This window comes from Oryctolagus cuniculus, chromosome 15 (assembly GCF_964237555.1).
Source record: "Oryctolagus cuniculus chromosome 15, mOryCun1.1, whole genome shotgun sequence".
NCBI classification, from domain to species: Eukaryota; Metazoa; Chordata; class Mammalia; order Lagomorpha; family Leporidae; genus Oryctolagus; species Oryctolagus cuniculus.
In genome coordinates, this window is record NC_091446.1 from 26,036,427 (window position 1) to 26,057,870 (window position 21,444).

Consider the following 21,444-nt stretch of genomic DNA (forward strand, 5'->3'; position numbering starts at 1 on the left):
ACAATCTAAAAACCATAAATTGCGCTAAGCAACTAGACTGCACTGTTTATCTGTATCAGGTTTACAAAAAATTACAATCCAGAACCTCCTTCCTAGGTTTTTTTATACTTCATCTTAGCCAAAAGGCTGAGAAGCAATCCTAGGTTCTTTTTAATTGACTGCCTTTATAGGCCAAAAGAATTCATAGTGTTAAAATAACACTGATGGGACTGGCATTGTTTAGTGGATAAAACTGCTGCCTGCAACACCAGCATCCCACACGGGTACCAACTAGTGTCCTGGCTGCTCCACTTCGGATCCAACTCCCTGCTAATGGCCTGGAAAAAGCAGTGAACACCGACCAAGTGTTTGAGCCCCTGCAAACCGCATTAAGACCCCAGATGAAGCTCCTAGCTTCAGCCTGGTCCGGCCCGGGCTGGTGCAGTCATTTGGGGAGTTAACCAGCAGATGGAAGATCTGTCTCTCAGTAACTTTCAAACAAATAAATCCTTAAAAAAAAATACAATGATTTAATTCCACTTCATTTTCCTAACATCAGTTTCACAGAAATTCCAAATTATCAAAATGACAAAGAAATCCCCAAACAAGGACCCAAGGACACTTACTTGTAAAGATATTGATCCACTGTCTTTAGTTTTACTTAGGAAGCTAGAGATGGATAAATTCAAGTCAATGCTGCTATTATCAGCAGTGGACCCAGTGCCTGAATCAGTATCATTTTCCTTTTGATTCTCTGATTCTGGTGGCAGCATGCCTTCAGGTTTTGGTAAAGCACCTATTTCTCCTTTAGTTTCTGCTTCTTCAGAGTTGATGTTAATACTGGGTATTGGAACAGACACAGGTTCACTGGGTTGAGAGGCTACAGTAGTAACCTGAGGTTCTGTTTTACTTGGCATTTCACATGGGATTTCTTTTTTTTCTGTGTCTATCTGAGTAGTGGCTATGGGAGCATCCTGAGTTTCACTTTCCAAAGCCTTTTGGTCGGCATCAGTCGCTGCACTTGTGACCTCTATTTCTTCAGCACTACTTGATCCAGTAAGTTCCTCTAATTCATTTGTTCCTGGTTCCTCATTGGTCTCCGATGTGTTTTCTGAACTTTTGCTTAATTGTTCCTCATTTTTGCCTTCTTTAGATTTTTGATCTAGCTCATTAATTTCAACTGTATCTTTAACAGGAATTTCCTCAGCACCTCCAGCCTCAGAGCCCTCCGTGAGCTTATTAATTAATTTCTGACCAACTTCAACCACTTCTTCCAGACCATGACTCTGAGCTTGCTCAGCGCTGTTTTCAGCTGCCTTCTGAGCAACATCTACTGCCTCAGTTGTTCCTACGACATTGCTTATGTCACTGATTACACTGTTTTGAGTGTTGTCATCTTTTGCCAGTTTCTCCTGAGTATCTTCCTTCATAAGCCCAATTTCCTTATCAACTGACTGATCATCCATCTCTTTTTCTCCAGTTTCTTGAGAAACTAAATCCACTGTTTGAATAGTAGTATCTTGAATTTCTTCAGATTTTACAAGTTTACTTTCAAATATCTGTTGCTTGTCCTGATGATCCTTTCCTTCCTCAGGATTGTATTCAGTGTTTGTTCCTAAAGTTATCATTATATTATTCTCTTTTCCTTCAGCGACTGAATTAATATCCACAGTTTCTTGGTCTTCTGCCTCATGTAAATTTTCAAGTTTGGGTCTCTTCTCCTCTCTCCCATTCTCCTTGAGAATCGCTGTTCTATCATGGAGGTCAGTGAGAGCTTCTAAATGAGCATTAACATGTTCATTAACACTCTCCATAGCCTTTTCAGGTTCAGTGGTTGTGGAGTTTTCATTAACAATTTTGCTGCTGAATTTATCTTCAGAAATTTTGTGTTCTGTTTTCTCTGAGACAGATTCCAAAATACAAGCATTTTGTGAAAGTTTATCTTCTTCAGAGCTGGCAATACTAAGGTCAGAGGAGGCACGCTTACTTGCAGGTATTGGCTAAAAAAAAATTTTATACATTTTTAGTGTTAAAGCATGATGTTGCAATGGTGACCAAAACAACATTAACATATATGATTTAATGTCTTCATTCAGGGGGCCAGCATTGTGGTGTAGTAGGTTAGGCCTCCACCTGCAACACTGGCACCCCATATGGGTGCCACTTCAAGACTCGACTGCTCTACTTCCAATCCAGCTCCCTGATGGTGCACTGGGGAAAGCAGCAGAAGATGGCCCAAGTCCTTCAGCCCCTATACCCACATGGGAGAACCAGAAAAAGCTCTAGACTCCTGGCTTCAGGGAGGCCCAGCCCTGGCCATTGCAGCCATTTGGGAGGTAAACCAGTGGATGAAAGATTTCTCTCTTTTTCTAATTATGCTTTTCAAATAAAAAAAAATTTTTTTTAAAATCTTTATTCAGTAAAAGTTGCTTAATTCATAAAAATTAAAGAATTGATTATTCCTCACCTAAAAATATAACAAAAATGTATAGTATGGAGCAACAATGCTATTCATCTTAAGTTCTAAAATTAAGAGTTTTATACTGCCACTCACAAGCTAATTCTTAAATATGGGTACAACCACACTGCAAAACCCAACTCTAAATATGAACTAAGTGAGAATTTTCTTTCTAAGTACTGACCAGAGAATTTTCTGTTTCCTCATCATCATCATCCTCTTTGCCATCTTCAACTTCTTCTGTTACTTCAGCCTTGGCCTCTGCAATCAATTCTCGGATGGGTTTGTTGGAATCAACAGTAACAAATGGATGCTGTTGATTATTATAAAAAGTTTACTCAGTGACAACTGAAACACTGCTTATAAAATAAGTTTCAAACACATAAAACACACATTCTGTGGTGAAAATAAATACACATGAGTAGGAAAAATATAAAAAACTTCAGGGGCCAGCGTTGTGATATACCAGGTGAAGCTGCCACCTGCGACACTGGCACCCCATATGGGCACCAGTTGTGTCCCAGCTGCTCCACTTCCAAACCAGCTCCCTCCTAATGGCCTGGGAAGCCAGCAAAAGATGGCCCAAGAGGTTGGGCCCTTACCATGCACATGGAAGACCCAAAGAAGCTCTTGGTTCCTGGCTTTCACCTGGCCAGGCCCTGGATGTTGCAGCCATTGAGGTGTAAACAAGGGGATGGAAGCACTCACTATCTCTCTCTAACTCTGCCCTTCAAATAAATAAGTAAATCTTAAATAACTTCAGACAACATCACATCTGGAAAGGGGAGGAAGGAGATGGGGCAAAAGCAGGCACTGCCTGCAACTGATATGTGTATTTTTTTTATGAATCTGAAGTAAATTTACCAAAAATGGTAAGACTACTTGTAGACAGACAATAAGCAGACATATTTTCTGTATGTTATAAAATTTTACAATTAGAAATCTACATTAAAATTTGAAGTTTCAAATTAGTACATTATTAGTTCTTAAAAAGTAACTATAAAAATCCTTTCAAAGCCACAATCAAAATATCACAAAAAGCTTTCCACTGTTAAGTGTCTACAAATATTTTTTAAAGCATGGTTTTATATTCTAAGAAGAGATTTTATTCCTCTCCATGTATACAACACTTAAGTGTCTTCACAGACTAGACTTCAAATCTGTCAGTAATGAAATAATAACAGTTATATAAGGCATAGACTTGTTGCACACAGCTATGCAATTTTTCATGTATTTTCCCCCAGATAAAAAGATTAATTGACAACACTATAATGCAGGAGTTACTGAACAACTCAGCCCAACAGTGATAGCCTCAGGATTTGTCATTCTATTTGTCTATCTGTAATATTGTTTGACAAATTCAATATTACCAATAAAATTAAACTGTTTACAAACCAGAATTTATACAAACATCATTTTCTAAAAATAAAAAACATTTACCATAAAAGACTAAAAATTAGTTCATGACCCCTGCTCCTTATTTTCTAGTAACTACAGACATAGAGAAGCAAATAACAAAATGAACACAATTAAACTGATTCAAAAAATCACAAAAGTGGACTGGCGTTGTGATACAGTGGATAAAGCCACCACCTGCAACACAGGTATCCCAAATGGGCACAGGTTCAAGTCCAGGATGCTCCACTTCCATTTCAGCTCCCTGCTAATGTGCCTGTGAAAGCAGCAGAGGATAGCCCAAGAGTTTGGGCCCCTGCACGCACGTAGGAGACCTGAGGAAGATCCTGGCTCCGGTTCAGCTCAGCTCTAGCCGTTATGACCATTTTGGGAGTGAACCAGCAGATAGAAGACCTTTCTCTCTGTCTTTCTCTCTTTCTCTGTAACTCTCTCTCAAATAAAAAATAAATAAAAATCTTAAAAAAAAAAAAACACACACAAAAGGAATGAATTACAAGCTAAATTCCTGTTAGTAATGGCAACACATTCCTAAAGAAAATGTTAAGTGCTACCATGGTGTTTGACTTCCCATAGGAAAATTCAAACAGAGTCCACTAAATGAATCCAAAAATGTGTTAAGAGGCCGGTGCTGTGGCGCAGTGGGCTAAGCCTCTGCCTGCAGTGCTGAAATCTCACATGGGTGCTGGTTCACATACCGGTGCACCTCTTCCTATCCAGCTCTCTGCTATGGCCTGGGAAAGCAGTGGAAGATGGCCCAAGTGGTTGGGCCCCTGCACCTGCATGGGAGACCCAGAAGAGGCTCCTGGCTCCTGGTTTCGAATCGGCTCAGCTCCGGCCATTGCAGCCATCTGGAGAGTGAACCAGCAGATGGAAGACCTTTCTCTGTCTGTAACTACCTCTCAAATAAATAAATCAAATCTTTAAAAATAAAATAAAATAAAATAAAATGCTGTTAAAATGATTGTATAATTTCTTGCTGTTATACTATTCTTATCTTACCTGTAGAAGCTGAGATGTATTCCACCTAGCATCCACATTCTTTTCCAAGCATTTTTTAAGAAAGTCCTTAAAATCTGAAGACCTTCAAAATAAATTTTAATGACAACATTCTATTCCTTGTTATTAAAATCAAACAAAACTCCTTGATTAAGTTATAATATGTAAGTGTATTGGCATAAAAAACAAGTTAATGAGAATATTAAGATTTTATACAACTTACTCATCTGTAAATACATACTACACATATGTAAGCAGGTACAGTCCCTGAGATAGAACCATTTATTCACAAGTATATCAAAATCATAAAAATTCTATTTTTACTAAATTCCACCACAATATATTAGCCACAAATACACTTCATTACAGTAAAGGAAATATTTTTTCATACAGAACTCAGATTACTCGTATTTTCAAATATATGGGAAAAGTTAGTTATAACCATATGGTCCCCATGTGTTGACAATAATACACCAAACTTCAGTTTTCTAATTTATACAGATTTTGCACCATGTACTAAAATTTAAATACCCCTAGAAAACTGGAAGAATAAAATAAGTGTTGCTTTTTTAAAAAATATATCTTTTTATTTATTTGAGAAGTAGAGCTACAGAGAGAGAGAGGAAGAGACAGAGAGAAAGGTCTTCCATATGCTGGTTCACTCCCCAAATGGCCACAACGGCCAGAGCTGGACCAGGAGCCAGGAGCTTCTTTCAGGTTTCCCACATGGGTTCAGGGCCCCAAGCACTGGGGCCACCTTCCACTGCTTTCCCAGATTAAGGGCAGAGAGCTAGAACAGAAGCCGAGACACAAACTCCAGCGCTCATATGGGATGCTGGTGCCAGAGGAGGAGGCTTAGCCTACTGTGCCACAGCACTGGCTCCCACGCATTGCTTCTTAAAAAGCTTTGTTTAGGGGCCAGCAATGTGGTACAAGCAGGGTTAAGCTGCTGCCACTTGAGATTTCAGTATTCCCTAGTGAAGTGCCAGTGAGGTCCCAGCTGCTATGCCTTCAATCAGCTCCCCTCATGTGCCTGAGAAGACTGAAGATTGCCCAAGTACTTGGGTACCTGCCACTGATTTGGGAGATCCAGATGGAGTTCCTGGCTTTGGCCTGATCCAGCCCTGGCTGCTGTGCCCACTTGGAGAGTAAACCAGCAGGCAGAAAAATTTCTCTCACTCTCTCTCTCCTACCCTCTTCTGTTGCTTTGCCTTTCAAATAAATAAATGCTAAAAATAAATAAATAAAAGGTTTTTTTAGACTAGTTTACCATCTCGATGGCTGTGCCAATGTAGGAGGCTCCGATTTTGCAATTTTTAGCAGCACTCTCATTGGATTTAATTCATGATGAGGTGGTTCTATCTCAGCCATTTCTATTAAAGTGATGCCCAGGGACCAGACATCAGCTTTGTAGTCATAGGGTCTGTCCTTAGATGTTTCACACATGACTACTTCAGGAGCCATCCTATAAAGACAGAGAATTGAAAATTATTTAACTTAATAAGTTACTATAAAACACATAGTATAATGAATTATGTGGACAAAATTAATAAGTAATAATTGCTGACATTACTGTGAATTCATAAAACTGAATACATACCAATATGGTGTGCCAATAAAAGAGTCTCTTCTTTGAATTGTCCTTGTGTTTTTAGCTGATACTCCAAAATCCGCTTGAAATAAGTAATTATAAAAAAGCATTAATGATAGTTAAGCATAGTTCACGGTACTGTAGGAGCATTACAAAAGCATTTTAAGTCTTAAATAAGCACAATAGAAAAAGAAAGGACTGCTCTACTACCGAAATCTTGACCACCCTCTCTACCACCTTCCAAAAAACTGTTAAAGATCTCACCAGCAATTTTTTTAGTATCACCATTTTTATAAATCTGCAGATGACAAATTTTCAGAATTGAAAAAAAAAATAGTGACTTTAAAATAGACCAGTCTATCCACTTCAAAACAAATGCCAAGTAGTGCTACATGTTGCAATTAAGTTAACATTTTTTCTATTGGGTGAAAACAAATTATACCAAAGTTATCTTTATGGTGGCATATGGCTTGCCAATTTCCTATACAATAACAATACAAAGTAAAATATTAAGAACTTTGTCTTCAGATTTAAATTATAAAGAACAGCAACAACATCATAGTTTTATCAGTTGTTAACATCACATTTTTATTTTTTTCTTTCTTTATTTATTTGAAAAGCAGAGAGCGGCCAGCAACATGGCACAGTAGTTAAGCTGCTACCTGCTACACCAGCATCCCATGTGAGCACTGATTAGAGTCCCAGCTGCTTCACTTCCAATCCAGCTCCTTGCTAACAAACTAGGAAAGCAACACAAAACGGAACAAGTATGTGGGTTCCTGTCACCCATGTGGAAGAACCAGATAGAATTCTAGGCTCCTGGCTTCTAGCAGACCCAACCCTGGCCGTTGTGGCCATTCAGAGAGTGAACCAACGGAAGGAAGATCTCATTCTCTCTGTCTCTTCCTCTCTTTATAACTCTGCCTTTCAAACAAATAAATCTTTTTTAAAAAGAAAAGAAAGACAAAGACAGACAAGCAGAGATCTCATATCTGCCAGTTCATTCTACAAATGCTCATAAATTCAGGGCCTGTTAAAGCCAGGAACCCAATCCCAGTTTCCCACATGGGTGGCAGAGACCCAAAGACTTCACCCATCATCTTCTGCTTCCAGAGGTACAGAGTGGCAGGAAGCTGGAACTGTAAACAGAGCCAGAACTCAAACCCAGGCACTCCAATACAGAATGCAAGTGTCCCGAACAACACCAAACACCCACCTCAACCCCTACTTTTATTTATCTGAAAGCGCAACAGACAGAAAAGATAAAAGGAGAAAGATCTTCCATCTCCTGGTTCACTCCCCAAATTCCCACAACTCAAGCTGAACCAGGCAGAAGCCAGGAGCTCCTTCCAGGTCTCCCATGTGGGTGGCAGGGACTCAGGACTTGTTCCATTATCCGCTGCCTCCCAGGCGAATTGGTAGAAAGCTGGATCTGAGGCAGAGGTGGGACTTGATACCAAGCTTTTTTTTTTTTTTTTTTTTTTTTTGACAGGCAGAGTGGATAGTGAGAGAGACAGAGAGAAAGGTCTTCCTTTTGCCGTTGGTTCACCCTTCAATGGCCGCCACAGCTGGTGAGCTGTGGCCGGCGCACCGCGCTGATCTGAAGGCCAGGTGCTTCTCCTGGTCTCCCATGGGGTGCAGGGCCCAAGGACTTGGGCCATCCTCCACTGCATTCCCGGGCCACAGCAGAGAGCTGGCCTGGAAGAGGGGCAACCGGGACAGAATCCGGTGCCCTGACCGGGACTAGAACCCGGTGTGCCGGCGCCACAAGGCGGAAGATAAGCCTTTTGAGCCCCAAGCATTTTGACGTGGATGTGGGCACCCCAACCAGCATCCTACCCTGCTACACTAGAATATCTGCCCCTCTCCCCACACACACACACACACACACACACACACACCTGGTAGGCTCTGAGCTCAGATAACCATTAGAAAAACAAGTCATTATCATGAAGTTAAATAAAAAGAATAAAGTATTTTTTTCTTTTTCTATACAGACTATACTTTTAAGTAATTATTTAAGTACTGTCCTATAAAATTACTAATTCTATAATAAATGAAAACAAATAATTGGAGATTACACCAAAATTATTGAAGATAATGAATGTAAACACAATGACAGAATTCATTTTGTAGCCTCAATCAAAGAAGTTATCTAGGTGTTACACATTATTAAAAAAGCAGAAAGCAGATACTGTATGCCATGCAATGAAACAAAGCAAAGCCACCTATGGTACCAAAGGATCATCTATTTGTATGTGCAAATATAAAACTAACTCATTTCCAATCTAAAGAGCATAGAGAAACAGAGAGCCAGCCAGAGAAAAGGAGTGAGCTCCCAACTGCTGGTTCACTCCATAAACGCCTGCAATGTCTAGGGTGGCAGAGACTCAATTACTTGAGCTATCACCACTGTTTCCCAGGGTGTGTATTAGCAGGAAGCTGGAGTCAAGGCTGCAGCTAGTCATCTAACCCAGGTACTCTGATGTGGAACACCAGCATCTTACAAACAGCATCTTAGCCTCTAGGCTAGACATTCGCCCCATGTATTCTTTTCAAACTGAAGGTTACTTTTTCAGTTCCGCCAAATTATCATATCAGTAAAATATAGGACAAAACTAAACATAGGAGGAAAAACCCCACTGGACATGAATTTTGGAAATAAAGATAAAACTGACTTTGCATGTTTACACGCTATATATTACATTCTAAAGTAAAATATCCATAAGCATTGTCTATATACAAAAATGTAAAACATTTTTTTTTTTTTTTTTTTTTTTTTTTTTGACAGGCAGAGTGGACAGTGAGAGAGAGAGACAGAGAGAAAGGTCTTCCTTTGCCGTTGGTTCACCCTCCAATGGCCGCCGCGGCCGGCGCGCTGCGGCCGGCGCACCGCGCTGATCCGATGGCAGGAGCCAGGAGCCAGGTGCTTTTCCTGGTCTCCCATGGGGTGCAGGGCCCAAGCACCTGGGCCATCCTCCACTGCACTCCCTGGCCACAGCAGAGGGCTGGCCTGGAAGAGGGGCAACCGGGACAGAATCCGGCGCCCCGACCGGGACTAGAACCCGGTGTGCCGGCGCCGCTAGGCGGAGGATTAGCCTATTGAGCCGCGGCGCCGGCCCAAAAATGTAAAACATTTTAACCAGTCTTCAAAAAGCTTGACACTTTTTATTTATTTATTTATTTATTTATTTGAAAGTCAGAATTGCACAGAGAGAGGGACAGACAGAGAGAAAGAGACATCTTCCATCCCTCTGGTTCACTTCCTAAATGGCCACAATGGCCAGGGCTGAGAAAGGCTGAAGCCAGGAGGCAGAAGCTTCATCTGGGCCTCCCACATGGGTGCAGGAACCCAAGCACTTGGACCATCTTCCACTACTTTCCCAGACACATCGTCAGGGAGCTGATCTGGAAGTAGAGCTGCTGGACTCAAACCAGTGTTCATATGGCACGCTGGCAGAGCAGGAGGCATCTTAACCTACTGTGCCACAGCACCGGCCCCCAAATGTTTTCATTTTGAAAATGGAAACCCATCCTTTCTTATCTTCCTTTTATAGTGTCTTTAGGGGCCAGTGCTGCGACGTAGCAGGTAAAGTTGCTGCCTACAGTGCCAGCAGCCCAAGTGTGAGCCAGTTCGAGTCCCGGCTGCTGCTCCACTTCCCATCCAGCTCCCTACTATGGCCTGAGAAAGCAGTGGAGGATGGCCCATGTTCTTGGGCTCTTGCACCCATGTGGGAGTCCCAGAATAAACTCCTGGCTCCTGGCTTCAAATAGGGGCAGCTCTACCCATTTCAGCCACCAGGAGAGTGAACCAGCAGATAGAAGACACCCCCCTCACCCGCCTCTGCCTTTCAAATAAATAAATAAATAAATATTTTGTAAAAAAAAAAACTAAAGTATCTTTAGATTAGGTGTCTATAAGTTAATGACTATTAATCTAAGCTGTGCTTTAAAAACTTGGATGGACAGGAAAATGCAAATCAAAACCACAATGAGGGGGGGAAAAAAACAACCACAATGAGGTATCACCTCACCTCTGTCAGAATGGCTAAAAGCCACAGCAAAGAAAAAAACAAATTCAGGCAAGGGAGAGTATGTGGAGAAAGGGGAACTCTTATACAACTGCTGGTGGAAATATAAATTAGTACAGCCACTATAGAAAACAGAGTGGCGATTTCTTTAAAAATCAGAAATAGACTTGTCATATGATCCAGCAATCCCATTATTGTGATTTTATAAGAGATACCTGCACCATCATGTTTACAGAAGTACTGTTCATAATAGTCAAAACAGGGAATCAACCAAGGTGTCCATCATCCAATGAATGGATAAATGTGTGTGTATATATATGTGAATATATACACACACAGACATCCACACATATATATATATATACACACATTATTCAGCTATAAAAAAGAATGAAATTCTATCATTTGCATCAAAATGGATGCAAGTGGAAGGCATCACGTTGCATGAAATAAGTCAGACACAGAAAGCAAATACTGCATGCTCTCCCTTACATATAAGAGCTAAAATTAAAAAAAGAAATCAAGGAAGGAAGGAATAAATGCCAGTATGTATCAGTATTGCTGTGAATATAGTCCTGTCAAACTTTGTTTTATATCTTTGTCAAACCAATAGTTTAGAATGATATACTACTATAGGGGACAGCGCAGTGGGTTGGAGCCCTGGCCTGCAGCACTGGCATCCCATATGGGTGCAAGCTGGAGTCCTGGCTTCTCCACTTCTGATCCAGCTCCCTGCTGGTGCACCTGGGAAGGCAGCGGAGGATGGCCCAAGTCCTTGGGCCCCTGCACCCACGTGGGAGACCCCGAGGAGGCTCTTAGCTCCTGGTTCCAGATCAGCTCAGCTCCAGCCATTGCAGCCATTTGGGGAATGAACAAGCAGATGGAGGACTTTCATCTCTTTCTCTCTCCCTGTCTCTCTCTGACTGTAACTCTCTAACTCTTCTTTCAAATAAAATAAGTAAATAAATCTTTAAAAACAAATAAAAATTATATACTACTATAGTTTTAATGATGCATGATTATTTTAAAATTTACTGTATATGAGTGAAAGACACCTATTTGATTATTATTTTATAGCCCTTATATATATATATATATTCCTGCTAAACCACAGAGAGTTTTTTTGTTTTTTGTTTTTTACTATTTACTTGTTCAACTCTTTATTTAGCAGAACATTAAATCTTTGACTATAATGTAAATTAAAAATGTTACCTCAAAAATTAAGGCAGAAAGAAAGTGAATGGAACAGAAGAAAGAGAAACAGCCAGACAGAGGGAAGGAAGGAGGGAAGGAAGAAGAAAAAGGAGGAAAATAAGACTCATTATAATCTCAGAATTGTATCTATAACTACATTGAATCTGCTCTCTTTGTACTAATATCACATTAGCATGAGAACTGTGTGATTAGGCATTTGCTATGACCCTGAGAAATACAACATATTAATAAATTCCTTCAAAAAATATGAAACAGGTATGCTGAAGAAAGGCTGAATAAAATGATTGCGGGAATGACAAAAGATAAATTACATGAAAAAAAAAGCTATCCCATTTAAAAAATGAAAAAAAATGAAATACTTGGGTGTAATAATTCTCCATGTTTCACACATTTGAGTAGTATTAAAACATTAAACACATTGATACAGGGCAAAATTTCAGAGCATAAATCAAATGTTTTAAATGAATAACTTACCTAATTTAATATCCCCATCTAAAGTAAAAAGTATGTTGCCAGCTTTTAGATCTCTGTGGATGATTTTATTATCGTGTAAGTAGTTCAATGCCTCCAAAGTCTGTTTGCAAACAACTTGTATTTGGGACTCAGTTAATGGTCTCTCAAGTTCTACAAGGAGAAGGTAAACAAATATGCATTTTTATACAGAAAAACATATCAGCAGTCTATTTACCTTTCTGTATGTACCATTACTCAAGGATCACATAGAGTGAATTTATTTAGAAGAACTAAATATCTTCAAAGGCTTCTTTCCTGACATAGAATATTTAATGTTTCATTTTAGAATTTTATTAAAATTATTCAATATAAAAATACAATTAAGTTGAATGTTTAATTTACTGAACTTCACTCAACAATCACATAAGCATATAAATATATGGAATTCTTTTATTTTTATTAAATATAATGTAAGATACAAACATAAAGAAACAAAAAGGTATTTACCAAGCATCACAGCATCTACTGCTCCACCTGCACAAAATTCAATGAGGATCTGCATGCAAATAAAAAAGCATGTGTCTAAAACTATATTGAGTTTCAGTAGTTTTTTCTTCAATTTAGCAAAAAAGATACAATAGCTATCAAATAACACAGATTATGGAAATAATATCGTGTTTAACATTAAAACTTTTATGTCCAAGGAGCTACAAGTCTTAAATGATACACATTTGAGATAGCACAAAGAGAACACATCATGGAAGTATGTGCATTTTTAGTTAATGACCATTTTTAACATTTCTGATTCTTTAAAATTACCAGACACAAAATTTCTATTCAGTACAATATTATATGTCCATTCTGTGATCATTGATTTTATTGCTCTCATTGTTAAACTATCGTGATGTAAGTGATCAAATATATTTTTATTAATAGGAATAAATCCTGAAATACATAGAGACTTATTTTAACAAAAAAGAAAAAAATACACACACACACAAGCTTCGAACCTTTGCCCAATTATCACTCACCTGTCCACCCCAGCAAGATAGAATAACACCATGTACCTTTCCCTCTTAATCTTTATCATGGGTGTAATTGTGTATTTATTCTAATTCTCTAATTAACATCTATAGTATCTTCCACTAAAATATGCCTTATAGTTGTTCAGCTTTTTTTTTTTTTTTTTTGCAATAGCCTTGACTAAAGATCTTAACCATTTATTAAACTGTCTAGGAGTTCATTTTCATTATAATCTTTGGAAATATTCTGCTAGACCCCTGAACTATTTCAGAAGGTATCACCCTATGAATAACGTCACATAATTTTTTAAAGTAACATTTAAACAAGTTGTGTAGCTCCCTGCATTTTTTCCTCTAAGCATTTTATTTGTCACAAGTGATTGTCAACTAGCAATTACTTTCAAATTCATTACATTATTTGAAATGTAATTTGGTAGGTGGATCCTTATCCATTCTATATGTAAGTAAACACTCACAAAGGTAAAGTAATTTATCCAAGCTCCTAACTGGCAATTCTAGAGTGAAAAAATATATGCTTTTGATTTCCAGTCAAGTATTCCTTATACTTCTTAACTCTCTCTCCTAACACTATGCTTCTTCCTTCAACCAGAAAATTTAAAACTCCATTTTAAAGAGCCCTCTGATTAAACTAGGTTGAGACAAAGTAATTAATTATAATGAATATTAACATTTTATTTCTGTATATATTTGTGCCTGTTTCTAAATATGAAGAAAATTTATACATATAGATTTAGCTACTATATCTACCATCATTCACTAAAGTTCAGACTGACCATATATTACAAACAGAATGGAATATTATAAATGATTTCTAGAAAAACAAAGTTTAAATGCTTAGATTTTAATCAAACAATGATATATAATTTCATATTTTAGGAAAATATAGTTAACCAAATTCCTCCATCTGGATCCAATAACAATTATACTAAAAATGATACAACTTGAAACAAATTGGAACATCTGTTGCAGCTAAATGTAATCACATTGTAATAACTTTCTCATCAGCAGAACAACTCTTATTCAAGTAACTTAAGTAACTAAATAGAAAAGGTAACAGATAAAACAGACCTTTCACAACCTCTTTAAGACAATGAACACATTTTGGCTACTCCTAAAGATCAACAGAAAATACTCACCCAAAGATTGTTTTCATAATAGAATGCATCCAGAAGTTTGACTATATTTGGGTGGTCACAAGATGCTAGTATATCAATCTCAACCATATAATCTTCAAGTTCTTCTTCAGACTTGGTGTCAATCACCTTTGCAGCAGCTAAAACATTAGTCTCTTTATTCTGGGCCTAAAACAAAAGAATCACATTTAAAACACAGGCTTTTTTAAAATTTAATTTTTGGGGCCAGCATTATGTCATAGCAGGTAAAGATGCCAACTGTGATGCCAGCATCTCATACAGGTGCTGGTTCATTTCCTACGCTCCATTTCCAATCCAGCTCCCAGCTAATGGCCTGGGAAAAGCAGCAGAAGATGGCCCAAGTGTTTGGATCCCATGCTCATGGGAGACCCAGATGAAGCTCCTGGCTCCTGGCTTCTGCCTGACCCAGCCAAGGCAGTTCTGCCATCTGGGAGGAAGCTGGTGAATAGAAGATTGATTTCTCTCTCTCTCTAATTCTTTCAAATAAATAAATAAATAGTTAAAAGTAAATTTTTTATTTTTTAAATAGATTATTTTTTAGTTTCAGACGTACAACAAAACTGACCAAAGTGTAAGAGTTCCCAATACATCTTATGCCCACACATGCATAGCCTCCCCCACTATCAATGAGGGGTACATCTGTTATAACTGAGGAACCTACATTACATTAACACAACATTATCACAAGACATCCACAATGTACATTAGGACTCACTCTTGGTGCTTATGTTATATGATTTCAACAAATGGATAATGACACGTATCCACGCCTGTAATATTTTACAGCAGTTTCATTGTCCTAAAAATCCAGTGTTTTTACACATTCACCTCTTCCCTCTCCCTACTAACTCCTGGCAACCACTGATCTTTTGCCTGGCTCCATAGTTTTGCCTTTTCCAAAATGTTGGAATCACATAATATGGAGATTTTTCTTCCACTTACTAAAGTACAGTTAAGTTTCCTTCATGTTTTTTCATGGCTTCATAACTCTTTTTAATACTAAATAATATTCTATCATCTAGATATAACAGTTTATCCATTCACCCACTAAAGAACATGCTGGCTGCTTCCAAGTTTTAGCAATTATGAAAAGTTGCTATAAACATGCATCTCAGGCTTCTGGGTGGACACAAATTTTCAACTGATTTAGATAAATACCAAGGAGTAAAACTGCTGAGTTGTATGGGAAAGTACGTTTTGTTTTTGATATAAGACAGTGGCAGGGCCAGCATCATGGTATAGCAAGTTAAGCCCCTGCCTGTGATGCCAGCCTCCCATGTGGGCATGAGTTCAAGAACTGGCTGCTCTACTTCTGATCCAGCTCCCTGCTAGTACACCTGGGAAAGTAGCAGAAGATGGCCCAACTATTTAGGCCCCTGCACTCATGTGGGATACCTGGGAGAAGCTCCTGGCTCCCAACTTCAGCCTGGCCCAGCCCCTACTGTTGCAGCCATCTGGGGAGTGAACCAGTGGATGGAAGCGCTCTCTTGCTTGCTCTCGAACTCGCTCGCTCTCTCCTCCTCTTTCTATAACTCTGCCTTTCAAATAAATAAAAAATAAATCTTTAAAGGAAAAAAAAAACAAAGTGGCAAGTTGTCTTTCAAAGTAGTAGTACATTTTGCATATACACCAGCAACAAATAACAATTTCTGTTGCTTCACATCCTCACTAGCATCTGGTATTATCAGTAACAATTTTCACCTGTTTAACAGGTATGTAGTGGTATCTCATTTCGATCTGCAATTCCCTAATGACATACAACACTGAGCATCCCTGCATATACTTATTATTTGCCATCTGTGCAGCTACCTTAGTGAGGAATCTGTTCAACTATTTCACTTGGTTTTTAATTGGGTTGTTTGTTTTCTAACTGTCAAGTTTTAAGAATTCCTTGTATATTCTGGTTAACACTCCTTTATAACACACATGGTTTGCAAATATTTTTTCCCAGTCGGTACCTTCTCTTCTTATTCTCAACAAACCACTTTTAAAAGACACCTTAAACACAAATAATAACTAATGCATACTATACTCTGTGCAAAATGCCTTACATGCACAGAGGACAGCATTTGAAATCACAGACTGCAGTAGGTTAGATGGCTAGCATTCAAATTCTTTGTCACTTAGTAACTGTGTTAGATTCCTCATCAGTGAAACTTACCTATACCTCCACACAGTTGTGAGAATTAACATTTTTCAAGTGAAAAAATGCATTCAGTATTAAATTATTAAATACATATAAACTCTTAATACATTAAAATATTTAATGTATTAATGTCTGGCATATACAGTAAGAATTCAAAAACATTAGTCATAATTGTTACCATTATTTAATCCTCACATCAAATCCATGATGTATTATTATCCTTACTTGAAAGATATAAATAGAAGTTAAAAGGCTCCCCCAGGACATGTAACTAGTTAAGAGGTAAAATCATAACTCGTTAATCATTACCCTTGAAAGGTATTGCCAAGATTAAACTTTGACATAAGGATTTCCTCCAGGGGCCGGCACTGTGGAGCAATAAGTTAATCCTCCACCTGCGGCGCCAGCATCCCATTTGAGATCAGGTTCTAGTCCCAGCTGCTCTTCTTCCAATCCAGTTCTCTGTTATAGCCTAGGAAAGCAGCAGCAGATGGCCCAAGCACTTGGGGCCCTGCACCCACACAGGAGACCCGGAAGAAGCTCCTGGCTCCTGGCTCCTGGCTTCGGATCGGCTCAGCTCTGGTCACTGTGGCCATTTGGGGAATGAGCCAGCGGATGTCTCTTCCTCTCACTATTTGTAACCCTACCTCTCAAATAAATACGTAAAATCTTAAAAAAAAAAAAAAAAAAAAAAAAAGATTACCTCCAGCTACTCCAGCTAAAGACACTTGAAAAACAGCAGATACAAAAAGAGCACTCTATTTTTCCCCCTTTTCTTTTTTAGAACAGAAGTCCCATACAAAAGGTACCAGGAGGAAAATAAAACAAACAAGTATTCTTTGATGGAGAGTCACATCTGAAAAAATTCTGTTCAAACAGACTTGTTAAAATAATGCTTATCTTTCTTCAGTCTCTATACATAATAAAACTAGTTTTCCACAACTGCCTCTTTGTTCAACCTAATACAAAAGCAAGCAGGTTTTGCCATCTACTTTAGATCCTCATTTCCTTATGAGCACCCGGTTACCACACAAAACTGTTATCGAGGACAGGCATTTGACACATCAGTTGAGTTGACAGTTAAGACACCTGCATCCTGGAGCTACCATTGTGACACAGAGACTGAGCAACAGTGTTCACCTGCAATGCCAATATCACATACGGGTGTAGGTTTCATTCCCAGCTGCTTCACTTCTGATCCAGCTCCCTACTAATACACCTGGAAAGCAGCTGAAGACACCCCAAATTCTTGGGCACCTGCACCCGTATGTGGGAGACCCAGAAGAAGCTCCTGACTCCAGCCTGGCCCAGCCCTGGTCATTGTGGAAATTTGGGGTGGAACCAGCGGATGGAAGGCCTTTCTGTCTATCCCTCTCTCTGTAATTCTGGCTTTCAAATAAATCTTTTCTAAAAAGATGATGGTATCTGCAGTCTTATGTGGTGCCTGAATTTGAATCCTGCTCCAGATCTAATTCCAGCTTCTTGCTAATGCAGACTCAGAAAGAAGCAGGTGATGGCTCAAACAGTTCGGTCCCTGCCCTCTACATGGGAGACAGGACTGGATTCTTGGGTCCTGGCTTTGATCTAGCTCAGCTCCAGCCACTGTAGGCATTTGGGCAGTGGACTGACAGACAAAAGGGAGTACATGAGCAAGTTCATGTTCTCTCTCTGCCTTTCCAAAACAAGAAAACAAACAAACTTTACTAAGCTTTTCTCCTGCTGTTACATCAGTTTAATTCTCGAGCCCAAACAGAACCCTAAGAGGATGAAGACCGTTTTGCCTCCCTTACACCCTTTACCAGTCTCCTTATGTTTCCATTAGTTTAGTTATTTTTCCTTGCTCTTCGTACTTTGTTTTCCTTTTTATTGCTTTTGCTTTTCAGGCCCTTTTGACTCTCTATACTTTTCCTAACATTTGAATTTTTTTTTTTTTTTTGACAGGCAGAGTTAAACAGTGAGACAGAGCGAGCAACAGAGAAAAAGGTTTTCCTTCCGCTGGTTCACCCCGCAATGGCCGCTCCTGCCGGCGCGCTGCGGCTGGCGCACCGCGGTGATCTGAAGCCAGGAGCCAGGTGCTTCTCCTGGTCTCCCATGGGGTGCAGGGCCCAAGCACTTGGGCCATCCTCCACTGCCTTCCCAGGCCACAACAGAGAGCTGGACTGGAACAGCAACAACCGGGACAGACCCCGGTGCCCCAACAGGGCCTAGAACCTGGGGTGCCGGCACTGCAGGCAGAGGATTAGCCAAGTGAGCTGTGGCGCTGGCAATGAATTTTTTAAATACATATTATCTTTAAAGAAACAGTAAAGTACTAAAAAAAAAAAAAAAAGTACATGGGAGCCTTCTCAGATCTGTTATCTAACCTTTAAGATAATGACATGAATAAACAAGTCAGATACCAACTTCTCTATGGGAAATTTCTTAAGTAAGTAATTGCTAAATTTTAACTTTCTTTGGGAAAAATAAAAGGTAAAAAGAAATACTGGCTGGCACCGTGGCTCAATAGGCTAATCCTCTGCCTTGCAGCGCCAGCACACCGGGTTCTAGTCCCAGTCAGGGAGCCGGATTCTGTCCCGGTTGCCCCTCTTCCAGGCCAGCTCTCTGTTATGGCCCGGGAGTGCAGCGGAGGATGGCCCAAGTGCTTGGGCCCTGCACCCCATGGGAGACCAGGAGAAGCACCTGGCTCCTGCCTTCAGATCAGCGCAATGTGCCGGCCGCAGCGGCCATTGGAGGGTGACCCGACGGCAAAGGAAGACCTTTCTCTCTGTTTCTCTCTCTCACTGTCCACTCTGCCTGTCAAAAAAAAAAAGAAAAAAGAAAAAAAAAAGCAATACTAATATTTAGAGTACAGAGAATATGTTTTAGATAAAAAAAAGATTTTTTTTAGACTTATCTGAAAGGCAGAGTTACAGAGAGAGGGAGAGACAGAGATCTTCCATCCGCTAGTTCACTCCCCAAATGGCTGCAGTGGCCAAGGCTGTACCAGGCCTAAGAAAGGAGCCAGGAGCTGCATATTGTTCTTTCAAGGGGTCTTCCAAGCACGTGAGCCATCTTCCACTGTATTTCCCAAGCCATTAACAGGGAGCTGGATTGGAAGTGGAGCAGCTGAGACTCAAACCAGCACCAATATGGGATGTCAATGTCACGGGTGACAGCTTAACCCACCTATGCCACAATACCTGCTCCAAAAAGATAATTTTATTCTGGTCACCCAAACTCTATAGAAGAGTGCTCTAATTTATCACATTTCATCAAATCTGGATGCCTTCTATCACTCTATTCCACTAAGAATGGAAAAACTCCTAGATGGTTTTTTTTAGATTCCCAAAGAGACATTTTAAACATAAATTGTTATTGTTATCTATTATTCTTGTACATACAAGAAAACTGAATACTTCATATTTAAGTGCAATTCTTCTGAATCATTTTTTGATCCAAAGCTATCTAAATGCTTATGTTTTTCCACACCATATTGTCTTTTTCTTTTTCTTTTTTTTTTTTTTTTTGACAGGCAGAGTGGACAGTGAGAGAGAGAGACAGAGAGAAAGGTCTTCCTTTGCCGTTGGTTCACCCTCCAATGGCCGCTGCGGCCGGCACACTGCAGCTGGCGCACCGCGCTGATCCTATGGCAGGAGCCAGGTACTTCTCCTGGTCTCCCATGGGGTGCAGGGCCCAAGCACTTGGGCCATCCTCTGCTGCACTCCCGGGCCATAGCAGAGGGCTGGCCTGGAAGAGGGGCAACCGGGACAGAACCCGGTGCCCCAACTGGGGCTCGAACCCAGTGCACCGGCGCCACAAGGCAGAGGATTAGCCTATTGAGCCGTGGTGCCAGCACCATATTGTCTTTATAATATTAAAAAGCTTTCAGTGCCGGCACTGTGGCACAGCAAGTTCAAGCCCTGGCATCCCATATGGGTGCCAGTATGAGTTCCAGCTGCTCCACTTCTGATCCAGCTTCCTGATCATGTGCCTGGGCAAGTAGCAGTGGATGGCCCAAGTCCTTGGGCCCCATCACCCATGTGGGAAACCTGGAAGAATCTCCTGGCTCCTGGCTTTGGATCAGCTTGGCTCTGTCTGTTGTGGCTATTCAGGGAATGCACCAGAAGATGGAAGACCTCTCTTTCTATCTCTCTCTCTCTCTCTCTGTAACTCTTTCAAATTAGTAAAATAAATCTTTAAAAAAAATTTAAAAAAAAAAAGAAATATCAAAGGGTTCGAACTATATGTCACAAGGGATACAACTAAGTTCACCATACACAAGCAATGGCAGCTATAACACCACCATTACCCGGCCACAACTGTAACATAGCCTCAACCAAAAGAAGACATAGCCCAACTTCCCAATTTCAGAGATGTTAAAAGTGTACGGGGTGGGCAGTTAGAGCCAGTGAAACAAGTTTATCTACCTACAAAGGAAATAAGTCAGAGAGATAAGTCCTCCTTCCATCATTTTAATGTAACACTTTGGGAAGAAAGAAACCAAAGGAGGGGACAGCGTGGTAGCACAATGAGTTAATCCTCCGCTTGTGGCGCCAACATCCCATAAGGGCACCAGTTCTAGTCCCGGCTGCTCCTCTTCCAATCCAGCTCTCTGTTGTGGCCTGGGAAAGCAGTTGAGGATGGCCCAAGTCCTTGGAACCCTGCACCCGCATGGGAGACCAGGAGGAAGCTCCTGGCTTCGGATCGGCGTAGCTCTGGCTGTTGTGGCCATTTGGAGAGTGAGCCAACGGAAGGAAGACCTTTCTCTGTCTCTTCCTCTGTCTGTAACTCTACCTCTCAGATGAAAGAAAGAAAGAAGGAAAGAAAGAAAGACAGAAAAGAAGAGAAAAGAAACAAAACGAAAAAAAAGAAACCAAAGGAGAACTGCTCTTGGAGACCATTATGAAATATGAGCCCTAGGAAAAGTCCAATACTGGGGGTGAAGCGAAAAGTCATCATGCTTCTGCATGCTTCTACAGGTGT

The 21,444-nt window shown here is 40.1% G+C and overlaps 1 protein-coding gene across 2 annotated transcripts in view; it reads right to left on the reverse strand.

The window, feature by feature from the left end:
- The window catches only part of SLK (STE20 like kinase), an 86,166-nt gene that overhangs the window by 32,068 nt on the left and 32,654 nt on the right, over window positions 1-21,444 (reverse strand). For both annotated transcript variants that reach the window (XM_002718721.5, XM_002718722.5), the window contains exons 2-9: window positions 14,319-14,483; window positions 12,647-12,695; window positions 12,161-12,310; window positions 6,450-6,522; window positions 6,120-6,314; window positions 4,853-4,934; window positions 2,622-2,750; window positions 606-1,979 (exon numbers count right to left, since the gene is read on the reverse strand). In XM_002718721.5, coding sequence (XP_002718767.2) covers window positions 606-1,979; window positions 2,622-2,750; window positions 4,853-4,934; window positions 6,120-6,314; window positions 6,450-6,522; window positions 12,161-12,310; window positions 12,647-12,695; window positions 14,319-14,483 — 2,217 coding nt within the window. The remainder of the gene's footprint in view (window positions 1-605; window positions 1,980-2,621; window positions 2,751-4,852; window positions 4,935-6,119; window positions 6,315-6,449; window positions 6,523-12,160; window positions 12,311-12,646; window positions 12,696-14,318; window positions 14,484-21,444) is intronic.